The 24,735-nt window shown below is 49.5% G+C and overlaps 1 protein-coding gene across 1 annotated transcript; it reads left to right on the top strand.

Annotated features, from left to right (window-relative positions):
- LOC115321248 ((3R)-3-hydroxyacyl-CoA dehydrogenase-like) lies at window positions 1-24,465 on the top strand. The gene is made up of 3 exons (XM_040215590.1): window positions 1-289; window positions 14,969-15,168; window positions 24,061-24,465. The coding sequence occupies exons 1-3, from the start codon at window positions 1-3 to the stop codon at window positions 24,463-24,465; spliced, it is 894 nt and encodes a 297-aa protein (XP_040071524.1).
- Window positions 24,466-24,735: the final 270 nt, after the last annotated feature.

A 24,735-nucleotide genomic window follows, 5' to 3' on the forward strand; every position in this document is an offset into this window, starting at 1 on the left:
ATGTTGAACAATCACAAGCTTGCCTGCTACCTTGTCTTTGGCTGCTTAGTTACCGGAAGTATCTCCAACGGTGATATTGATAGTCGTGAAGACGACGCGAATGTCGGAAAGCAAAATAATGATGCTGGAACATCCTCACTCGAATTGGGCGGTCGACTGGCACTTGTAACTGGTGCGGCCAGTGGCATCGGGCGTAGTGTTGCTATGGTACTCGCTCGGGAAAATGTCACCGTAATCGTTGCTGATATCAACACAACCGGAGGAGTCGAAACTGTTGGTATGCTTCCAAGTACGTATGACCATATTAACTGCATACGCGAATTTTGGGTGTAAACGTTTTTTTCTTTTTTTTTTCTTTTTTTGTGGTTGTTTTTTTGCACCAGAATCATAAGGGTTCGAAAACAGCAAATCACACCCAGTGGTTTGTTTCTTCGCAACCTCAAGCGTTTGGTGTATATCAACAAACCTAGTTCATCTTACTGCTGAACACAAGGTTACTTACAAATATCCGAGTAGGAGCATCGGGATATGAGGACCAATGAGGCATGATGCTAGTACTGAAACTAATACGAGGGCTGTATTCTTTTTTTCGCGTTCCGATGTTCTGAGCTAAAAAAAACTAACTGTTAAAAATTTTTTTTTTAATGTAAACATAATGTTGTTGCTTTATTTTGGAAGTTATAGTCCGGAGACTATAGATTTTTGAAGTTCAAATTTTAGGCTTTGGGGACTACATACGCGTGCGTAATACAGGAATTTTGTTTCTAAGATCGTTCGTTATAACGAGACGTAACGCCTTTTTGAATAACATGTGTTAGTCATGATTTATGCATTATACAAGCGTCTTTGTCAGCTTGGAAAGCAGACAATGTTCAAGGTGTGCAGTGTATGAAAGAATGTCGTGTCCGGCTAAGCTCCTGGTGCGGACTCTGCACGGCGTGCGGACTCTATGCACTGGGTGTAGGCAATCTAAGCAAAAACTCTCTTTTTAGGTTTAAATGGGCTTTTGCGGACTATTGCCCGCAAAATACTGTACATATGTTATCTACTTCTTGATGCAAACACCACACAGATAAAAACTAGAGGTGTGAGAATATACGAGATTAAAATTTGAATGACATAGGGATTGAAAGAATATTATTCGGCTTCCCAAATTACTAGTATTCGCGTTTTTGAATAATTTTATTCGTCGAATATCAGTGCCGCTCGCGAAAACCTTTGCTTTGTTGCGCCGCTCATATGGCGAAATATGCCTCACTGACTTGTGTAGGATCATAATCAAGCAGCTGCTTTAAGAAGAACACACTAACAAGTTATTTCTGCAGAATGTAGTAGTATTTCTTCTTTCTCGAACGAAGCAGTCATGCTTCCATGTTCTTGGATGCATTCCACAGAAATCCGTAACGTACGCGCATCGTGACTTTCAATGTTTAGTATCTTGCGCCACCTGCAGCCAGATCTGTGAGCCGTAAAGCTATTCTCGGTTGTTACGTCCATAACATGGCAAATTATGGTGAAAATAATAGTAACAGCCATAAGTAAACCGACCTTTCCATACAATCCGTCGTTCCCCGCGGCGTCGAAAGAGGTGTTATACCCCCTTTTCATCTTTCGTCCGGCCTCAGTGGATGTTATGAGCCATCGAAGCCAATCTAACGTCGCGCTAGTTTACGTTACCTTCCAGAGAAAGCGACGTGACGCAAGGAAAGAGTAGTCGCGTGCTAAGTTTACAGAACTGGGTTGCCTGGGATGACTCGTAGCCGCCGCTGCCATCGGACGCAAGGTGAAACGGAGTGTAGAGCTATAGGCGACGCAAGACATCGCCTGATTCAAACGGTGCAGTCACATCCGTCCATTTACCCATTACATTGCCTATGCACACGTGGAATGGAGTGCACATCCGTGAGCTGCGTCTTAAGTTCGCCCTGAACATACGGTCATTAACAACATTTTTATTCGTGCTAACCTCGTCCTTCCCTGTGTCTTGCAAAACAATAAACACATTATACTTTTGTTCACGTCTTTGCAGATTCTCTTCTTTTATGCGATAGCATTTCTTTTCCCCTCGACCTTCCCTACAAAAATTCTATCAATTACACGAAGCGAATGCGCATGCGCGTTATGTCGATAAATGGATGCATTCAGATGAAAAAAAAAACGAAATTCCAAACGTCCCTCAAAAAGGATTGACTCCTGGACCCAGGATTTTGAGCACGACGCTCACCCAATATGCCAACGGGGAGAGTTGTGAAGCAACGATTATTATGTTACAATCTTCTATTGTTGTCAGGCGCATGCGCGGGGCTGAAGGCGAAGTGTTCACTGGATGTGCTGCAGTGTTCAGAATGCTTTGCATGAGGAAGGAGTTGAGTCAGCAGTACACAGCTGAAAAGAATCGGTGACGTTCCGAGTCTGACCACCTTTATTACATTGAAATGTATACGGGCGTTTGACACTCAGTCTCACGTCACGGGCATTATCAAAATATAATCAATGCAATAAAGCCTAAATTTTCCCCTTCGCTCACCGCTAACTAAGAGAGTTACTATAACGTTGCGCAGGCTTTTGGATGCCTTTCTTAAAAAGGGTTGCAGTCGGTGTTCTCAGTCATTTCATTATGCGTCAGCAAGACCGTCACTCGCCACAAACTTGTATGTGCATAGAGGAAAAAGGCATGATGCTTCGTATAGGACGGAGGGACGTCCTTCGAGATGAGAGTTAGGAAAGAACGGCTGCGGCGGCTGGCGGCTTTATTGAACTCGGGACGGAATGACTCAGAACACAGGCGGCCACTTTTGTTCGGGGGGGGGGGGGGGGGGGGGGGGGGGGGGGGCCTGCAAAAGCTTGTGCCACGTCAAGATAACTATCTACATGTGTGGTGAAATATTGCTAGAGTATTTATAAACATTGTATATATATATATATATATATATATATATATATATATATATATAAAAGATATCACTCTGCATCTGTTGGTGTTTCTTTTTTTGTTTTCTTATTCCGGTCATTGGAAGGACTCGGATTCACTGAGAACCCTGGCTAGAACCCTGGCAGGAAAGCAAGGGTATCCAAAACCTATGTCATGTCTTAATCACTGCCTAAATCGGTGTGATTATTAAGTGGACGAGTAGCTGCATTGCGTACGCAGATTTTGTATATTTGAAAAAATCATCATTCGTTTATTAAATAAGCTTTGAAGCAATTTTCCAGCTTTCGCTTAATACTATTCAGTGTTCTACGGCATGAAGGGCTTTTTTTAAAAAAAAAAAAAAAAAAAAAACCTTATGTGTTCTTATTAACCTTTCGCAAATTTCGAGAAAGTAATATTTAAGTATCACGGTATAAAGCTTGGCGCATTATTGCCTCCGTTGCCGCTGCGCCATAAAACCTTAATATTACTTACGGTATAAAGCATGAAATATACAGGGTATTTGAATTCTATTTCCTAAATATTTTTTTTTAAACAATCTGATAAAGGTTCACTTATACGATCTATGTAGGTAAGCTATACGGCCAGTAGGTCATAAAATTCATCACCCCACGTCAAATAACTAACCAATTTTGTTAATTAACTTTGGATATATTGAACGAAAACATACGCTTTTAATTATAAATGTTTTGAGCGTCATCCAAATTCCCAAATCAATGAACTTCGAAAAGATTCAGGGCATCTGGGAAGTGCTGGTGTGCGCCGAAATACCCACTAGCGTAGCAGGCACAAGGTTAGCGGTGTGAGAACCGGGATGAAGAGATTATCATCCACGTTTCAACGCTGCTAGCTTTGTGCCTGTTGCACGAGTGATAATTATAACGCCCACAAGCACTTCCCACGCGCTATAAAATGTTCTTAAATTTATTTAATTAGTTGTTTTCAATGACGCTTAGCAAGCTTCTAATTTGAGCCTTATGTTTATTTTCACTAATTAGGAAGTTAAGTAATATAATATATAGGGTGAAACAAGCAGACGCCAGGCTCTTTAAATCGATTGGAAAATTCGGTTTCTTAACCTACCGCGCTACGACTTCCCAGCGTTGCCCACAGATGGTGGATTTTTTTTTTTTTTTGTAAAATTTGCGAAGAGTTAACTTACCTGAGGAAAAAGTAAAGAAAGAAAAAGGCTTAGCTCCAATGGAAACGCGGCGACGCCACCGGTCTTCAAACAACACGGCGCCGTTTCGCACAGGAGACAAGAGATGGCGCAAGCGGTCGCGACGCCAACTGCCGCCAACGAACGAGCAGAAGACGCCGAGAGCCGGCCCTTTTGCAGACAAGGAACTGCAGTTCCTTGCTCTTACCGCACCTGTCTTTTTGTTTCTGCGACCGTCGCCGCCTGCGGAATGCGCGCCGCTTTTGAGTCGAAAAGATCGTCTGCTAAAAAGGCCTGCTCTCGGCGCCGTAGGCTCGTTCGTTGGCGGCGTTTGTTGCGCCATCTCTTGCCTCCCGTGCGAAACGGCGCCGTGTTGTTTGCAGACCGGTGGCGGCGCTGCGTTTCCATAGGAGCTGAGTCTTTTTCTTTCTTTACTTCTTCCTGAAATAAGCTCGCTCTTTGCAAATTTTACAAAAAAAGAAAAACGCATCATCTGTGGGAAACGCTGCACGAAGTCGTAATGCGATAGCTTAAGAAACCGAATTTTCTGGTCGATTTAAAGAGCCTCGCGTCTCCTTGCTCCACCCTGTAGTGTAACGGATGACCTGCAGAGAAACATGCAGTAACCGAAGGAACTCCAAGTTTAATGTGGCGAATTTGTGCCAAAAACAAAAGAGAAGAATAAGCGTTGCCGGCGTCAAATCTCGGCGTGACAGCAGAGTTGAGTGATGGCAATGCGCCAAAAAAGTGAGGGCGAGGACGAGACGAGAGAGCGCGGGGATGTCAGAAGGGCGACCACTGATTCGAATGATTAGTGGGTAGACATAAATCTAGCTGCCCTTGGCTCCAGTACCACGCTTCGAACGCCTTAGGATTTGAAACGAAGGCGTAGGCGTTAGGCTTTCGCATTCGAACGCATTCGATGAGTGTAGTGAAGACAAAAGCGGATAGCTTGAGGTATACCCATTAATAATTCGAACCAAAGCTCGGCGTTCGGACGTCCTCCCATCATGCGCTCTCCACATCTCTCCCTCACTTTCTCGGTGCGTAGGCAACACCGCCTAGAAGATAAGGCCGTGTACGGCCGACGTTTTTCCGTTACCATTCAAGGCCACCCCACTGAAAAAAACCATTTGAAATTCAAACGGGTGGCAAAGCGGTAAATCAAACGGTTGCAAACTTCTCGACCCGTTTGGATCAAACGTGATTATAGGATACGGGTAGCCGTTTGAAACGGTACCCGCTCGAAACGGTACTCATTTGATACAGGTGCCCGTTTGAAACGGGTGCCCGTTTGATACAGGTGCCCGTTAGACCTTGCACGTGACCACACGTTTGAACGTGCCTTTCGAATCGGGAAATTATGCGCTAGCCGTAAACGGGGATCGTCTAGTAGGTTGGTTATCTTAAACTTATTTAAGACGTTCCGAAACTCATAAACCTATTTATAACATGGAGGAAACACGTAGAACAAATGTGCTCACGTAGGTGCTTGCAAATGGACAGGAAAACAGACACAAAAGATTGTTTTCTATTCTCCTCGAAGTTTATTACGTCTTCTGTAGACAAGTACAAACGTGCAAGCGATCTGTGAAATGTGAGAGGCACTCTAAGCTTTTATACAACTGAGAAGATAGCAAACCAAACAAGAACCGAGGTAATTCTAGACTATGAAGGTAGACATTCGGGAAATTATTCGCCCGGCTGCCGCGAGAATAGTGGCTGCATAATTATATAGATAATCTGGAAGAGTACGAGTAGAAGAACGGTCAATCGTTGCCAAGAAGTAAGGTTGCAGTGCACTTAACATAAAAATAGCGGACTTGAAAGATGTAATCCGCGATATTTGTCGACACGGTCAAAGCAGGACAACCACACAAACACAAATGAGAGGGAACGGCTCCTTGGAAGTTTCAACACGATGTGGCGCACAAGCTGTCAGTTGCCGAACCCAACCAAACCGCAAGAATTCCTGACTTCTTTGAAGAATCGCTTGTTGCCGATATAGGCGTAGGACTTTTCGAACATTGATAGCTTTCGTGCACATCCAATACCATGTCGCGAGATATCCTAATAAGACCGCGGGGTCAGTGTTGCCAGATGGTCCCACAAAAAAAACGCCAAACGGCTGGGAGGTAGAGCCCAAATATAGCCAAAGCCATAAAATAAATATAGCCCAAAATAGCCAAGACTAAAAACAACAATTTTTAAGCCTTTTATTGACAATATTTCATACGCGCAAAAAACAACACGTTTAATTCTCGTTTTCAACCCTCAGATGTGCCACTTTTTGTGTACATTAGGTCCCCTGATATATAAAACAAAAAAGCTTCAGAAGGATGAAAATTTGTGAAACAATTACCCATCCCTCGTAGGTTTTCAGAAATAGAAAACATACATGGACGGCTGTATTGTGAAGCCCGGGAGATATAATCATACAGTAAAAAAAAAACTGAATGCAGAAGCAGAACAGTCAGAACTGGGAGTTTCAAACCAGCACCCCCTATATATAAGGTTCTTACGAACAACCCACCCGTCTATTTTTCTGTGTGTAGAATATGAGCGTCCCCCGTTCCGGTTCACGCTATTTTTGATTTTGTCTCTTTTCTCAAAGTTGGCGATGCCTAAGAATTTTCGCAATGGGCACCAAAGCTGCCTTTGGAGAGTTCAGTCTACGTCCGGGCAGAAGACGCGCTACCGTACCTGTAGAAACAGTGCAATTTGTTTGTTTGATTTGCTTCACTGCGCTGTGGGGAGACCGCTTGAGCTCTGCTAGCACTGCTTCTCTGCGCATTGTGGAAACCCCGAAGTTTGTAGAACTTTGAAGCCATTCTCCTTCCTCTCTCTCCTCTCGACTGGCCAAAAGAGAAACAATTTTTGTTTTTTCGAAACTGACTAGAAGTTCGAAAATTAACTAGTCGAACCTCAAAGTTTGACGTCGAACCTGAGGTTCGACAAGAGTTCGCCGCACCCTTAGATATAGCCCAAAAATAGCCACATAGCCAAACGCAAAATTTTGACGCCAACTAGAAAAAAATGTAGCCCAATTTGGCTATATATAGCCCAATCTGGCAACACTGCGCGGGGTTAGGCGACAGATCGAAGCAGGTGGACGCGCGAAGGTCGAGCTGAAACTGACAACAAGCAGACAAAAAAAACAAAAGCGGCTGCTAGGCGCACCCTTCCGGATCTCGATGCTTATCAGCGTGTAGCTCGCGCGGAGCTGCAGGTCACGTGACGGGTGACAAAAGAAGAGGTAGGGGGCGAGGACCACAGGGACGGCCCCTCTCCCTCTCCCCGGGCATTCCAGTGAGATGTGTTTTTGTAACCTGGAAAAAAAAAAACACGCGCACGCGAATTTTAGCACGCTCGAACCTTGGAAATGGTGGCGGGGCGGCCCGAAGCCCGGCTTGCGCCCGAGTGAAGATAGTACTCAGCGCGAGCTCGTAGTTTGACTGCTGCAACGGCGGGCGTGCTCTCGCAATGCTCGATGTTCTTGCAGCCGCGTGTACGCGTTCTACCTTCGCTGCGTCTTGAATTAAAGTTAAACGGAGTCTAGACGTACATTCTTTCACGCGGTCGCGTCTTCTGCGAGAGAGATTCGAGCTGAATAAGTAAATTGAGGCAACAAAGATGGACAAAGTTTTAAAGTCCTGTCGAAAATATCGGCTCACCGACGTCGCGCGTTTACGTAAAACAGCAACAAAAAAAGGTGTTAGTTTTAGTTGCAGTATAAGCGAACATCAGCGCAATGGAAATATAAATATAGTTACTTGCATTACGCGGACGATCTGAAATCGATGAACCGGCGCTCCCAGCCTTCCGGAAACATTGGCTGCCTCGGATGAAACGCTAGGCGTGCCCACGCCGCCGATCTGTACGTTCAGTATCAAACGGGCTCCTGAGAGCCGTTTGATTAAACCGGTACAGTTTGGAACATGGTCACCGGTTTGAGCAAACGTGCGACAACTTTGCCCAAACGAGTCGCCCATCTGCCCAGACGAGCGACCCATTTGCCCAACGAGCGACCCGTTTGACAAAGGAGGGTCCTGTTTGTCCGAATAGGTGAGCGTTATGGCTCATACGGGAGACCCCTTTGAGCCATACGGGCGACCCCTTTGACAAACTGGTGACCGGTATGGTTAAACTGTTACCGGTATGGACCCGTTTATTTTCATATAGGCGCCAAATGGTTTTTTTCAGTAGGGTAACCCTGGACATAGATTCGAAACGAGTGCCGCGTAAGCGCTCGGGTTCGAGTCCAGTTTGAACCGAAGGTTGACGCAATCGTCTCTATCAGCACTACGGCTTTGTTATCTAAGAGGTGTTGGCTATACCAACACCTCCTTGACAACGAAGCCGTATACTACTGAATGAGAGGGCGTCATACGAAGGTCACCGCTGAACAGAGGATGGACATGGCGCTACGGCGTCAACGTTCGGCTCAAACTAAACTCGAAGGCGTGCGTTGACGCAGTAATCATGTCCAATATGTGTCCAGCGTCGGCCTTCTCTGATGACGCCATCTTGCTCAGCACTCCGCCTTTGATATTGCCGCGCGCAAGGCTGAGAAAGCAACGCTCGGTCACGGTCCTCCAGAAAGTTCCCGTTTATTCATGTACCGCACGTAACTTCTATCATTTATCCCTGCTTTTGTTTTCTAGAAAGTGCGTGTTCATTCTCGCCCCGATCACGCGACGCTCGAACCGCTTTCGCCGAATCTTCGAGATAGCGGCGCACTCTAGATAAGAGGCCGCCCGCGACCTTGTCGAGTCAGTCTCGCCCCAGCGTTCGACTCTGCTGCCACGCCGACTTCGACGCCCGCGACGCTCTATTATTATCTTTTGTACTCTTTTATTTTTGGCACAAGTTCGCCACATTAAACGTTTATTTCTTCTTGTTTATTTCCTGTTTTCTTTTGGTCACCACGCGTGACATTTTGGTGGAGGTGCGGGGTACCGCATGCCCGTGCAGCGTTCTCCTCCAAGGGACCGCAGTGCAAGTCCGATTCCCGGCTCGGTGAGAAGACCACTCACCGCAGAACCTGAAATTCGGACCAGCCGCCGCACCAAGGGAGAGGATCCTGAGTACGGTTTGCTCCTGGACAAGCCCAAGCCGCAGAAGACGACGATGGCCAACCAGTCGCAAGCCCCCGCCGCTTCTCCCGTCGTCTACATGCCCGTCGCACCGCGGACGGCTGCCCCCTTCCACGGTGAACTCTACGAAGACGTCGAAGACTGGATTGACCAGTATGAACGCGTTGCCCGCCACAATGGCTGGACCGACGAGCAACGCCTGCACAACGTTTACTTCTCGCTTGAGGGAACCGCCAAGCACTGGTACGAGAACCATGAGTCCTCTTTGACGTCGTGGGACATCTTCAAGACCGACCTGAAGGCTACGTTCGTCAACCACCACCGCCGAGAGAGAGCCGAGGACCTACTGCGAACCAGGACCCAGGGCCCCAATGAAAGCGTCACGAGCTTTGTGGAAGACGTGCTCCGCCTGAGCTCCCGCGCCGATCCTCAGGCCACCGAGGGAAAGAAGCTGCGCATTTTGATGCGGGGCGTGAAGGACGACATCTTCGGAGGCCTCGTCCGCAACCCGCCGGCAACCGTTGACGCCTTCGTCAGCGAGGCGACAAACATCGAGCGCGCCCTCCAAGCGCGCGCTTCCCACTACCAGCGGCATCCAAGCGTCACTGCAACCGCGCTGCTTAGCGCTGAAAACGTGCCTGGTACGGACATCCGCGAAATTATCCGGGAGGTTGTCCGGGAGGAACTGCGAAGGTTGCTGCCAACCACCAGCCGTCCGCCAACCATTTCCATCGCCGAGGCTGTCCGAGAAGAAGTGCATCGCGCGCTCCAACCAGAGGTTCCCGTCACCAGGGTGGCACCGGAGGAATCGACGTTGAGCTACGCCGCCATGGCCCGACGACCGCCGCAAGCTTCCCGCCAAGCCACGGCGCCACCCCAAAGAGACGCCCCAACGCCGCAGTACCCCCGACGGCCGGAAGATCAGGCGCACGTTCCCCCAGAGCGACCTGCGCCGAGGAAGACAGACGTCTGGAGGACGGCCGACCGACGCCCGCTGTGTTACCACTGCGGGGAAGCTGACCATGTGTACCGCCGATGCCCATACCGACGACTCGGGCTGCGCGGATTCCATCCAAGCGACCCGCGCCCCCGGTATGGTGAACGCCCTCGGGTGATCGACGAGTACCTACGACGACCCCAGTCCCCCGAGCCTGCGTCACGCCGAGAGTTCCGGTCGCCGTCACCACGACGTCCAGCTTCGCCGATGCACCGACCCCGACGTGAAAGCCTGTCACCCCTCGCTCCACGCCGGGGAAACTAGGCGCGGCAACCCCTGGAGGTGGAGTTGCCGAAGACGACCGACGCCAAGATCCTCCACGAACGTCGGAGGGCCCCCACTCGAACGCTACCGGAGACCGAAACGACGCTCCTGAAACGGTGTCCAACAACCTAAACGTCATCATCGACGGCCACGACGCATCGGCACTCGTGGACACCGGAGCAGACTACTCAGTTTTGAGTGGGAGGCTCTCCCGCCGCCTTCGAAAAGTCACGACGCCGTGGGATGGACCTCAAATACGAACCGCCGGTGGGCACCTCATCACACCAGTCGGGCGATGCACCGCTCGCGTCGAGATCCACGGTGAGACGTGCCCTGTAAAGTTCGTCGTTCTGCAAGACTGTTCGAGGGACGTTATCCTCGGAATGGACTTCCTCTGCGAGTATGGCGCCGTCATCGACCTCGGAGCAAACCGGTTGACGCTGCGAAAGCCTGTTTCACCACCGGAGGAACCCAAAGCGACGTCATCTGCGGTCCGAGTCCTCGCCAGCCACGTGAACTTACCGCCGCGGTCGAGTGTTTTCGTACCCGTCGGGATCACCGAAGATTTCTGCGGCGAAGTTCTGCTCGAAGGAAGCCTCCAGTTCCTTCTGGGAAGAGGAATAGGCGTCGCAAGAGGAGTTGCTGAACTTCAGGATGGCCGCACTGTGGTCCTCGTCACGAACTTCCGAAATGAAGCGCAACACCTCACAAAAGGTGCAGCCGTGGGCCAGGTCGAGGAACTCCAAAACTCCGCCGCTGTCGCCGCCATTACTGACGAATTCTCGCCACCTCAGCAAGACAGTGCGTCGCCAGCGCAGCTCGACGTTGACCCTAAACTCCCGGGCCCGAAACGACGACAGTTGATTAACCTTCTCGCCGAATACCGCGACTGCTTTGCCACGTCGTCGAAGGTGCGCCAAACCACCGTTGCGAAGCACCGCATCGTTACCGAGGACGACGCGCGCCCGGTGCATCGATCGCCATACAGAGTCTCCGTTAAAGAAAGGCAGGCGATCCAGGAGCAAGTTCAAGAAATGCTGAACGACGACATAATTCAACCTTCAAGCAGTCCTTGGGCCTCTCCAGTCGTACTGGTTAAGAAGAAAGACGGGACGCTTAGGTTCTGTGTAGACTACCGGCAGCTGAACACGGTGACGAAGAAAGACGTCTACCCACTCCCCCGCATCGACGACACTCTAGACCGGCTGCGCCACTCTCGATATTTCTCATCGATGGACCTGAAGAGCGGCTACTGGCAGATCGAAGTCGACGAAAGGGACCGAGAAAAGACAGCCTTCGTCACGCCGGATGGACTGTACGAGTTCAAAGTGATGCCCTTCGGACTGTGCACGGCGCCAGCAACTTTCCAACGTGTCATGGACACCGTACTGGCAGGACTAAAGTGGCAGAGCTGTCTCGTCTACCTCGACGACGTCGTCGTGTTTTCCAGCGACTTCGACGAGCACTTGCGACGACTCCGAGCAGTTCTCCAAGCCATACGGACCGCCGGACTCACCCTGAAGCCGTCAAAGTGTCGGTTCGCTTATGACGAACTGAAGTTCCTCGGCCACGTGGTTAGTAACGAAGGTGTCCGCCCAGACCCCGAGAAGACTCGTGCCGTCGCAGCATTTCCAGCGCCAAGAGACAAGAAGGCCGTCCGAAGGTTCCTTGGGCTATGTGCCTACTATCGGCGCTTCGTTCGAGATTTCGCAAGAATTTCCGCACCGCTCACACACCTCACGAAGGACGCCGAGAAGTTCGAATGGGCCGATGAACAGCAGCAGGCATTTGACGAGCTGAAGCGACGACTACAGACTCCTCCTGTTCTTGGACATTTCGACCAGGATGCGGAAACCGAGATTCACACGGACGCAAGTAACGCAGGGCTTGGCGCGGTTTTGGTTCAAGTACAAGAAGGCACCGAGCGAGTCATCGCCTACGCAAGTCGGACATTGACCAAGGCGGAGAGAAATTACTCCACGACTGAGAAAGAATGCCTTGCGGTCGTCTGGGCAATCACGAAATTTCGTCCGTACTTATACGGGAGCCCGTTCCGGGTAGTCACGGACCACCACTCGCTCTGCTGGCTTGCGAACCTCAAGGACCCGTCAGGACGCCTCGCGCGGTGGAGTCTCCGACTACAAGAGTTCAACATGACCGTCATCTACAAGTCAGGCCGCAAGCACAGCGACGCCGACTGCCTGTCCAGAGCTCCCGTCGCAACACCTTCCGGCAGCAGCGACGACGATGACGACGAGTGTTTTCTGGGCGCAGTGAACATCGACGACATGGCCCGGCGTCAACGAGACCATCCTGAGCTGCGCGCACTAATAGAGCACCTGGAAGGGCGCGGGAGTGCGATGCCACGTGTTTTTTCACGAGCGCTGCCGACCTTCGCCATTAGACAAGGTGTACTCCACAAAGAGAACTTCGGGAACAACAACTCGCCATGGCTGCTGGTAATCCCGACCGACCTTCGGGAGGAGATCTTTCAAGCCTGCCACGACGACCCGACGTCCGGACATTTTGGTTACAGCCGGACCCTGGCACGTATTCGTGAAAAGTATTACTGGCCCAAGCTCCCCAAAACCGTCCACCTGTACACGCGATCATGTCATGAATGCCAGCGACGAAAGAAACCTCCGACGAGGCCGGCCGGACTCTTGCAGTCAATTCCTCCGCCAACAGCACCCTTCCAGCAGATCGGAATGGATCTACTTGGCCCTTTTCCGCCGTCGACGTCGGGAAATCGCTGGATCATCGTCGCCACAGATTATCTCACGCGGTATGCCGAAACGAAAGCCCTTCCTTCCGGAACTGCTGTGGAAGTTGCCAAGTTTTTCATTGAATCCATCGTCCTCCGGCACGGCGCTCCCGAAGTCCTGATCTCAGACCGTGGATCATCATTCATGGCCCAGCTGACGCAAGAAGTCCTTCGTCTCAGCCACACCAGCCATCGCCGCACCACAGCGTACCACCCGCAGACCAACGGGCTGACGGAGCGACTCAACAAGACAATCGCCGATATGATCTCTATGTACGTCGACGTAGAGCACAAGACGTGGGACGAGGTGCTGCCCTACGTCACGTTCGCCTACAATACGGCGGTTCAAGAGACCACTGGATTCACCCCTTTCCAGCTGGTACATGGTCGGAAGGTAACGACCATGCTGGACGCCATGCTGCCCCATGAGCCATCTGACAACGAGAGCGACGACGCCCAGGCGGTTGCTCAACGCGCCGAAGAAGTTCGCCAGCTCGCCCGACTCCTGATTCAAGACCAGCAACGCGTCGACGCCGGCCGCTACAACCTTCGTCGCAGGGACGTCCACTTCCAGCCCGGAGATAGGGTGTGGGTATGGACGCCCATCCGTCGCCGCGGCCTCAGTGAGAAACTGCTGAAACGGTACTTTGGACCATACAAGGTACTTCGTCGCCTCGGCGAACTGAACTACGAGGTGATGTCCGACGGAACACGAACATCGTCACGCCGCCCACCACGACCTGAGGTCGTCCACGTCGTGCGCCTGAAGCCGTACTACGCTCGATAGGACTGTGGACCTTTTGTGCTCCAAAAGACTCTTTAGTTTATCGTTCTTTTTTTATTTTGATTTGTTTTACACTGCATCGGGGCGATGCACTTTTAAAGGGGGGAGTAATGCCGCGCGCAAGGCTGAGAAAGCAACGCTCGGTCACGGTCCTCCAGAAAGTTCCCGTTTATTCATGTACCGCACGTAACTTCTATCATTTATCCCTGCTTTTGTTTTCTAGAAAGTGCGTGTTCATTCTCGCCCCGATCACGCGACGCTCGAAACGCTTTCGCCGAATCTTCGAGATAGCGGCGCACTCTAGATAAGAGGCCGCCCGCGACCTTGTCGAGTCAGTCTCGCCCCAGCGTTCGACTCTGCTGCCACGCCGACTTCGACGCCCGCGACGCTCTATTATTATCTTTTGTACTCTTTTATTTTTGGCACAAGTTCGCCACATTAAACGTTTATTTCTTCTTGTTTATTTCCTGTTTTCTTTTGGTCACCACGCGTGACAATATCTAGGAGGAGTTGACGTGGCGGGTGTTGCGCATAGACTGACATCGGACAGCCACGCGGAGCATCTCTTGTACCCTTGCGGGATGCTGGGTCATTCGGCGTAGAACGTTCGCGCGTAGAAGATTCGTAATTTGATCAGACAATCACGACAACGTTAAAGTGAAGAAAAAAATATGAAAAGCGCCCGCTCTTGGGACGTGAGCCTTTCCGCATGAAAGCCAGGCTCGGTAACCGTTTCCCTACGCACACGCTCGCACGGTGACGCGCGTGGCAATAGTTTATTAGCCGACGTATTTTAACGATTAGCCATCTATATCATGTAGCCCTGGTCGTATAACTGTCCTGCACGGGCTGCATTAATGTACCTGTAAAGTATTAAGAAAACCGTCCGAATTCACATTAAACACCCTTTATATTTCTTCAAATTAATAATCAATTGGTCTAATTGCTCAGTAAACTTACTTTCATTTGCAGACGGACACCTTAACCACACCGCCCTCTATGTGGATGTTCGAAATTCGACTTCAGTCAAAGAACTCTTCGAAGGCATCGAAAGTGAATACGAAATGAACATCAGTATTGTGGTCAACAGTGCTGGGATTCTGCATCATATAACTTCGCTCGTAAATCTAAGTGAAGCGATATTCGACGATGTAATCAACACCAACCTAAAGGTGAGTCACTGAGCTGGCTTCCGGCTGTCCTTACTTCAGGATACCTTACGGGTTTAGTAGTGTTATAAGAAATAACCTACAAAACTATTTTGCCCGATATACACACATACACACTCACGATCATGTGTGAATGTTTGATACCACGTAAGTTCAATATCCAATTATTGTAATACCGACAAGCAGTGGCATCACAAGGGGGGGGGGGGAGCGGACCGCCCCGGGTGCAGCGCTCAGATGGTGTCGCGGCAGGCCATGAGAGGGTGGGGGGAGGGGGGGGGGGGGTGTCACGGCGGGCTACCGCCCCGGGTGCCGCTCATCCTAGTGACTCCACTACCAAGAAGTTACCTTTAACATGGTTAACTCAAAGAAATGCGTATCACAAACTCGTGTTGGCTTCAAGGGCTCAAGTGCTTCGTCGGGCTAAGGATCAGAATCAACGACGACCGCCTTGGCCGGTCTCCCTGTCGAGAGGACGAGGCCGGGAGATTCTTGCACTGAGGATTTACGCTATGGTATGGTTAGGTCTAGGGAGTTGGCGCGGAAAAGGAGTGTATGAAAATGCGGGACGCCGTCGTTAGAAACTCAAGCCAATTGATTCGTGTATAGTCCTGGCTTGGCGCCTCATTCAGGGCGAGCAATGAAGGCACCGAATCTTCGAGGAATTCTGTAATGTTTGTTGAGGGCTCAAGAGGTCTTGGTTTTGTTTGCATGCCTCTCATTGGGTGGACGTTTAGCACGTGTTATGAGGCAGACTTTATTTGATAGTCTTGTTTCAGTCAGAGAAAGATATGGAGGAGCCTTAAAAGCCCCAAAATGTCGCAGACACGCGAGATGGCGATTTTGGTGTGGACTTGGGAGCTTTATCGAGTGTTATTCTTGCCGTAAACCCAAAATTTTGTACAATTAATTGGTTGTGCCAAGTTTGCAAAAACTAAATTCTGACAATTAAACACTTTTAAACATAACAATATAAAATCTATCGATTTCGTCCCCGTACATTACTTTATCGATGACACCGAGGAATTGGAACCAACTCTATCTACGCCAATCTGCCATTCTCAACATGTAACAAATCTTTACGCTCAGTACAAAAAAGAATCAAACATGAATATCAGAGTAATAAAACCTATAAATGTCAACAACAAAAAAAAAAGCTCTATTCCAAATTAGGTCTTTACGTTTCGTCATAAGAGATGTGCATTTGAAATTTGTATTTTTGCGCATAAATGCCATCTCAGCTACACTTCAGTGTTTCTTAAGCCGCGATATTAGTCTGAAGTAAGTTTGATGACACCGGTTCACCTAAATTATCCTCGTATACTGGAGGCTGGAATTAAAATGGATTTGTATTTTCGTGTCAATCCAACTCGAATGCGGGTTGAAAGAAGAGAGATATGTGGTTTATCTTTTATTAAGGTAAGGACGAACCATTCCTTAGATAGCGTCTGTCCTCTTCCAGTTTTACAGAGTGAATCAAGGGGGCCCATGGCTGTTTGAAGGGACCGTATAAATCAGTTTCTAAACGTATCTAGCTAAAAGTATGCACAGATGTGATTAAGAAATGCGCATTAAGAGATAATATTTCTATTGTTTAAATACCTGAGCGAAAAGTTACAAATCAATCACTTCGATTCTCTACCTACAGCGTCCGTCTGCTAACAAAAGGCGTCTGATTGGCGCAATAGCCGACAGATCTTGGTGGTACGTCCCCTCCGCAAAGAGAGGTGAGGGTCAGCGGCAAAAGCAGGCAGAACCGCATATGAAAGTGTCAGTCTTGGTGGTAACACCACTGTTGTCGGTGGCTTGTTTTGTAGGTTTTTCTTCTAGGTGAAGCGCCTCACCCATCGTAGCATTTTAGAGGAGTCCTGAGGTCGCCTCCGAAACTCTGTCCTTAAACGTCAGCGGACCTCTTTCAGCCTGTGCCGCTCCCTGCACTAGAAATCGACCATGAGTCGATCGTTGGTATCTACCCGCACCAGGAAGGGACGTATACACTACAAAGCAGCACGAATGAAATTTGCAGACAAAAAAACAATTGACGCGTTAGGAATGGAAGTTAAAAGCAAACGACGTTATGCAGCCGAAAAAAAAATATTTCGACAACATCCTACAACCTATCTGTTTCATTTTCCCCTCTTTTGTCCCTATTTTGTATATTTTTGTTATGTTCCGGGCCGGACGACCGCGGAAGGGGTGAACTCCGGACAACGACCAGACGGTGTCCCGACCGGACAGAGAATGTCTTTATTTGTCCCGTGCAATAGTGTAGAGAGTATGGGTGGTGCACCACCCATACCCAATCTCACGGAAGGCGTCACAACTACAAGTAACCAAAGAGTGTCGCTTCATGACACTACATCCACTCCCCCCTTATGATTTTATGTGCTGCTTGCATATTAACTCACTTTAAAGCAGTTCTGTTTGTACACAAAAAACAGTCACTGTCCGCAAAACACGAACAGTCAAATTCTGCAAAACAAGAGCAGTCACTGTCTGCAAAGCACAAGCAGTCACTTTCTGCAAGGTGCGAAGAGTCGCTAAACATAGTCCAGAAGACGTTGTGGTGGGCGTCACTCTCTAGAAGATCGTCGAAGTACGAGCTCTCTTTCACCTTCCTGGCCATGCACCGGTGAACGTTGTTCCACCTGTGGCGCCTGAAGTTGTGGTTGTGCGCCAACCGGTGAACTGAGGGGGTGTGCCCACTGGTAACGTGGTGGGAGTCGACCCAGACGTGCCAGGTAACTCGGTGCTGTCATACCAAGAACTCTGCAGAGAGTCTTGGTTCGGCCATGAGTCCCTTGGCACTCCCGATAATTTCGACCCATTCTACGTCCGTCCGTTTTCTATGGTTGTTCGAGTCACCAGGCTCGATCTAAAATGCACAATAAAAATCGACGCCTCCAGCGTCGATTTTCAAGCAATCTAAACTTTTTGTCAAAGGTGTAATTCAGCGGTCGGTTTTTTCTTGTAAAAGTACCAAGCGTAGCTCTCTTTCTGTAAAAAAATAAGGCTAAGAAACTTGCCGGGGTCTACGGCGGGCAGCAACGCAGACGACAGGGGTCCAATAGCGCGTTGTGTTTGGCGCTCGTATTGATAGATGGCGCTACCTCCTTATCGCGACGGCTCGCGAGCACCGTGGTTTATTAAAATGAATATAATCTTTTTGAAATGTACCTGCGGTTAAAAAATAAATTCGAACAATAAAAGCAAAACTTAATAGTTGAAAAACACGTCTGCTTAACGGCGGCGCGTTTGCTGCCAACGGATTTCGTCTGCGTGCCGTCTGCTTTCTTTCGCTGGTCGGCTGCACCTTCAGACGCTGCTCCCGACGCCATCTATGAATACGAACGCCAAACACACCCCGCTACTGAATATGGTCGTCTGGGTCGCCGCCTGCATAGACCCCGGCAAGTTTCTTGGCCCTATTTTTTACTAAAAGAGAACTACGCTTTGTAATTTTACAAGAAAGAAACGACCTATGAAATACACCTTTGACGAAAAGTTTAGATGGCTACGTGTAGGCGTCGATTTTTACGGTCCATTTTAGATCGAGCCTGGTGACTTGAACCACCATATAGATTAAACGCCCAACGCCCAACGCGCTTGAGGACTTTCAGCGGTGGCCAGAAACGGGGGGTACCCTTTGGGCCATAAACTTGTCTCTGCACTCTTACATAGTGACCCACCTGAAAGCTCGGCGTCTTGGCAGCTCAAGGTCGGTAGGCATAAACCTTACGCTTGGCTCGTTGGTATCTCACCCTCCTCCGAAGGCGACGCATCTCAGGAGCAGGGTTGGTGCCGAGATCTGCAGTCGGAACGCCAATAGCGTCAAGTGCTGTCCTCATGGGGCGTGCAAGGAGCAGCACAGGATTAGCCAACCCGGTGGTGGAGTGTGGTGTAGCCCTATAAATTCCTAGATACTCGACGACAGTTGCCTTGAGGGGACGGTGTTCCAGCAGCGCCGACTTTAGCACTCTGTTGAACCTCTCCACCAGGCCGTTTGCCTGGAGGTGGTAGACTGAGGAGAGCAAGTGCTTTATTCCTCTTGCTTCGAGGGACGTCTCAAACTCTTTTGATGGGAACTGTCTGCCATGGTCGGAGAAGATCTCTGTCGGGTAGCCTTCCCGTGCGAAAACTCTGGACAGGAAATTCATGACTGTCTGCGATGTGATGTCTCTGCAGAACGCGACCTTCGGCCACTTTGAATAATAGTCCACAACTGAGACGGCGAACCGTCAGTTCGCTTGTGCTTGCTCCAAGGGGCCTACGATGTCGACGGCGACCTTGCTCCAAGGTCTTTCAGCCAGTGGCACTGACTGGAGCGGTATTGGCGCTGTCTTGACGCTATTGTCAGCAGACTGGCAGACTGTACTGCTGCGGATGGTGTTTTCGACCTGATTGTCTAGTCCAGGCCACCAGAACTTCTCTCGAAGGCGGCTTTTTAGAGCGCAGCTCTTAGGGGCCCGTCTCCGGCTTGAGCGGCGTCGCCGTCGGCGTCGGCGTCGCCGTCGGCGTCGGCGTCGGCGTCGGCGTCGGCGTAACCGCGCGGTGCATCATGGGAAATGTCCCATAATGCACCGCGCGAGCCCCCCACCAAGGTCACGTGACCTCGTGGGGGGTCACGTGACCCCCCGAAGTCACGTGACTCCCCTGAGGTCACGTGGCCCCCTCCTCGAGGTCACGTGACCCCCGCCGACGTCGCGTGACCCCCCGATGACGTCATCGTCACTGATGACGTCACCGGCATCCACATCGTCATCGTCATCATCACTGATGACGTCACCGGCATCCACATCGTCATCGTCATCATCACTGATGACGTCACCGGCATCCACATCGTCATCGTCATCACTGATGACGTCACCGGCATCCGCATCGTCATCGTCATCATCACTGATGACGTCACCGGCATCCACATCGTCATCGTCATCACTGATGACGTCACCGGCATCCACATCGTCATCGTCATCATCACTGATGACGTCACCGGCATCCGCATCGTCATCGTCATCATCACTGATGACGTCACCGGCATCCACATCGTCATCGTCATCATCACTGATGACGTCACCGGCATCCACATCGTCATCGTCATCATCACTGATGACGTCACCGGCGTCCACATCGTCATCGTCATCATCACTGATGACGTCACCGACATCCGCATTGTCATCGTCATCATCACTGATGACGTCATCAGTGACGTCACTGATGTCGTCACCGGCATCCGCATCGTCATCGTCATCATCACTGATGACGTCATCAGCGACGTCACTGATGACGTCACCGACATTCGCATCGTCATCGTCATCATCACTGGTGAAGTCATCAGTGACGTCACTAATGACGTCATCGGTACCCGCATCGTCATCGTCACTGATGACGTCATCAGTGACGTCAGTGATGACATCATCGGCATTGGGGGTCACGTGACCCCCAAGGTAACGTGACCCCCCCTGGTTAGTTTAACCCCCCCCCCCCAGTGCCCTTCCCTCCTCCTCCTCAAGAGCTGCGCTCTAATTCGGCGTTACAGGGAGTTGTAAGCGGCTTTAATTTTTTTCTTTACAATCCAGGGAGGAACTCGTGCGCGTTCTGGACGAACGTCGTCGTTAGCTTGGTCGGGATTACGAAGCGTTCTGAGCGCTGTAGCAGACCGTCGACCACCGACAACTCGCTGCGGACCTCATAGCATGGGACCAGGTCTGCAGTCAGGTCCTTCCGAGCAGGCCACGCAGTCTGGACACAGTGCATGACGTTTTGAAACGTGCCATCCTCCTCTGTGACGCGTTGGAGGTTTTCCTGATGTACAACTAATGTCACCAGGGCCACGACCTGTTCTTCGGCCTGCTCTCCACCTTCGGTGCCTGGCGCTGGTAGTCGAAACAGGGCATCAGCCACTTTGTTGTCAGAGCCGCGACGGTACTCGACCTTAAAGTTGTAGCAGAGAAACCGTGCTGCCCACCGTGCGACGCGAAGAGGACGCTGTCCCGTGCTTCGTGCAGAGATCAGGGCCACTAAGGCCTGGTGATCCGTGAGAAGAGTGAAGGGCCGTCCCCACAAGTATGTGTGCCACCTCTCACAGGCCAAGTCCAAGTCCTCTCAAGTCCCTTGAGCGAGAGGCCTTGGACACAGTCCAAGGCCTCTCGTTTACCTGCCGAGTACTTCCGTTCGGCTGCAGTCAAGATCCGTGCCGCAAAGGCAACAGTGGGAGTACGATTCCCGTCGACCTGCCGCAGGGCGGCACCCAGACCATATCCAGAAGCATCTGTGGCAATGATGACAGGGAACGCTGGTTCGAACATGCTCAGTACTTGGTGCGAGGCGAGGAGTCTCTTCACCCTGGCAAAGCTTGCGTCCGCGGCGGCATCCCAGACGAAAGGAACACCTTTCCGGGGTAGTCGACCCATCGGCTCTACCTCCTCGGCCAACCTAGGGACGAACCTCGCGGAATACTCAGCGAGGCCCAAGAAGGAGCGCAGCATGCCAGGCTTAGATGGAACGGCTGCATGGGCGATGGTGTCCACCTTGGCCTGAAGGGGTGATATGCCTTCAGCCCTGAAGCGATGTCCAAGATACGCGAACTCAGAAGCATTGAAGACGCACTTCTCATTGAGCTTGGGAATGGCCTTGGAGATCCGACGAAGAACTTCGCGGAGGCTCCCGGTGTGCTCTAGCAGAGTCTTGCCGAAGACGTCTATGTAGCAGAGGACGCCACTGCAGCCAAGCAGAATCCTTGTCATCAGCTGCTGGAACGCTGCTGGGCCCGACGCAAGTCCAAAGCAGATCCTCTTAAAACGGAAGCGCCCCTCATCTATTATAAATGTCGTGAGGTCTCTACTGTCCGGGTGATGCAGGACTTGGTCATATGCAGCTGCCAGGTCTAGTTTGAAGAAGTGGCGGGCTCCACCGAGAGAGAGCAGCAGTTCTTTCGTATGTGGCAAAAAGAAAAAGCTGTCGACGACTACTGCTTTGTTGGGTTCTGTGAGGTCGACGCAAAGACGAATGCTGCCGCCTTCCTCGCGGACGACGACAACTGGGGAAGCCCGTTCGGATGCACTGATTCTTTCGATGATGTCGGCAGCTTCGAGACACTTCATCTCATCGGTGACTTGCTGCCACAAGGCAAGCGATAGACGCCTTAACTTCAGCGCGACTGGAACAACAGACTGCTTGATCTTGACCTTGTGCTGCACCCCTAGGCGAGTCCCAAATCTGGTGAGAAAAGGTGACCAAACTCGGTTGAGAGCGGCGCTGGTAAACCAAGGCTTGGAGCAACCAGGGTCGGCTTCAAGGTGCCTGAAGGAGAAGTGGACGGGGTGGAGGCAAGAGTGGCAGTTGTATATTCCCAACTTGTATGAATGAAGAAACTACACAATTGAGTAGCACTGACTGTATCAAAATAAACAGTGTTCTCTTTAAAATCTTGGAATGGAAGTTGAAAACCAAACGATTATCTGAAGAAATATGCGTGACACAGTCGAGAGATATAATCCCACCTATTTCCCAGTCAAATGCGGTGATTCCTGTGACCAGATATTTTTAGAGAACTAGGAGCATATTTGTATTCGGAATGTCTTTTTTTAGATACCCGGAAATAACTTTATTAAAAACAAAATGTATCAGTTTTTTTTTTTTAGGTCAGCTCTATTTTTTGTTACTTTAAACAGATGTAATACATAGAAAGTAACGCTAAGATAAACATCCAGAACTTTATTTTTAACATATAAAAAATAGAGCATGGTTTTCTTAATGGGGGCGTTTAATTTTAGTCCAATTTTTCTAACAGTTATTTCAAAAATTATTTCAAATTCAAATTAGACGTAAGCGTTTATAGGGAAAAACATATTACTATAATATTTTTGCTTGAAACTTAAACATTTATAGTGTTACGAAAATACCGTCTGCAGCATGGTGAGCAGGACACGCGATGACGGATGATCGAAGGACTCAAGGAGGCCGAGCCAGCTCGTAGAGCATACGCCAGGATTTCGATGAGCGCCGCTGCCCCGTCGAGGTCTTCACCTTCCTCAAAATATTGTTAGAAATGGAAAAAGATGGACACATGCAGAATTCAAAATAAGTGCTTAACGGGGCGAACTTGTGCCTGCAAGCTTTAAAAGAAAAAGGTCAAACGCATCTTGTGCCGTCTACTGGGGGGTGACTGCTACGAATTAGCGCGTTATCTCTGCATTCATGTACGTACGTGGTGCGTTCACAAAAGTTCGGAACCAGAACACACATTGACAGGCAAGAATATGTTGTTTGAACTTTCCCGGAGATCGGGGGCAAGCGGGACAAAGTTCAGACCCGTTCCTCCTCATGGCAGTCTATTGCGTTTCCAATCACAGCACGTACGCGGCAAAATATCCCGCGCTCATTTATCAGAAATAGCATACACCATGTTTTTGTGTTCTGAACAACCCTTTCTTGATTTTCGTTTGTTTCTAACACACCTTTTTTTTCTTCTTGAGGACATGTATTTCTTAATAATTTCGCTCATTCAATCTTACGTGGCAAATATGGTTCTTAGGTGTTAATTATTATATCCTACATAATGACAAATATTTATCTAGATTGTCTTTAATATCATCACGTAGTTTTAAAGCGAGACTTCAAAACAAGGGGTATGCAATATGTTTGTTTGTTGTCGTGAGATGGTTAGCTACCGTGATGATAAATGCTCAAATAAAAATAATACTGCTGCTACATTGAAGTGTATCGGCATGTATTTAGTGGTATTATTTCTTTTTCATCATTTCTATCCTCTAGATACATTTTAAACACACATTATTACTTGTAACATGCATGGTTCTTGAAAGATAAATTGGTTATAATAAACTGGTTTTATTGCATGACCATCGCAAACTTAAAGGCAGCCTTTTTTGCTTGCAGGGTACGTTTTTGGTGACCAAAGGGGCGGTGAAGCACATGCTATCCCGGAATGTAACAGGAGCAGCTATTGTGAACATTGCGAGCATACTTGGCAAGGGTGGCTTTCCAGGACTCGGCGCCTACACAGCCTCTAAGGGTGGTGTCATTGCGTTCACCAAGTCCGTCGCCCTTGAGCTGGCGACCAAGGGAATTCGGGTCAACGTGATTCTGCCCGGCCTTACCAACACTCCCATGATTGAGAAGTACTCAACCAATGATATAAACAAGAGGCTAGCGGCAGTGATTCCCATGAAGCGGATCGCGGAGCCAATCGAAATCTCGGAAACAATTCTTTTCATGTGCAGCCGCAAAACGTCCTACATGACCGGAGCTTCTATTGACGTTGCCGGTGGTTCAAAAACATAAGTAAATGTTTGTGACGAGTGCTTTCGATTTAAAATACAGCCTCAAATACGGAATACATATATGATCTGGTGGCAGATTAATTCATGGGTATGGTAGGATTCCGTAAATAATCACTAATAAGCTTCTGCAATTAGTAAATAAATTCCTTCCAAAAAGTCCCACTTTGCCTGTTATTTGTAATTTCTTATTTTCTTTAAACATAACATACTGTAAAAAGGTGTCTATATCAATTCCTTCGTTTCCATACTTCTTGACTTGGCGGAAATTCGA

Source organism: Ixodes scapularis, unplaced genomic scaffold, assembly GCF_016920785.2.
Source record: "Ixodes scapularis isolate PalLabHiFi unplaced genomic scaffold, ASM1692078v2 PGA_scaffold5__190_contigs__length_132052651, whole genome shotgun sequence".
Taxonomy (NCBI): Eukaryota; Metazoa; Arthropoda; class Arachnida; order Ixodida; family Ixodidae; genus Ixodes; species Ixodes scapularis.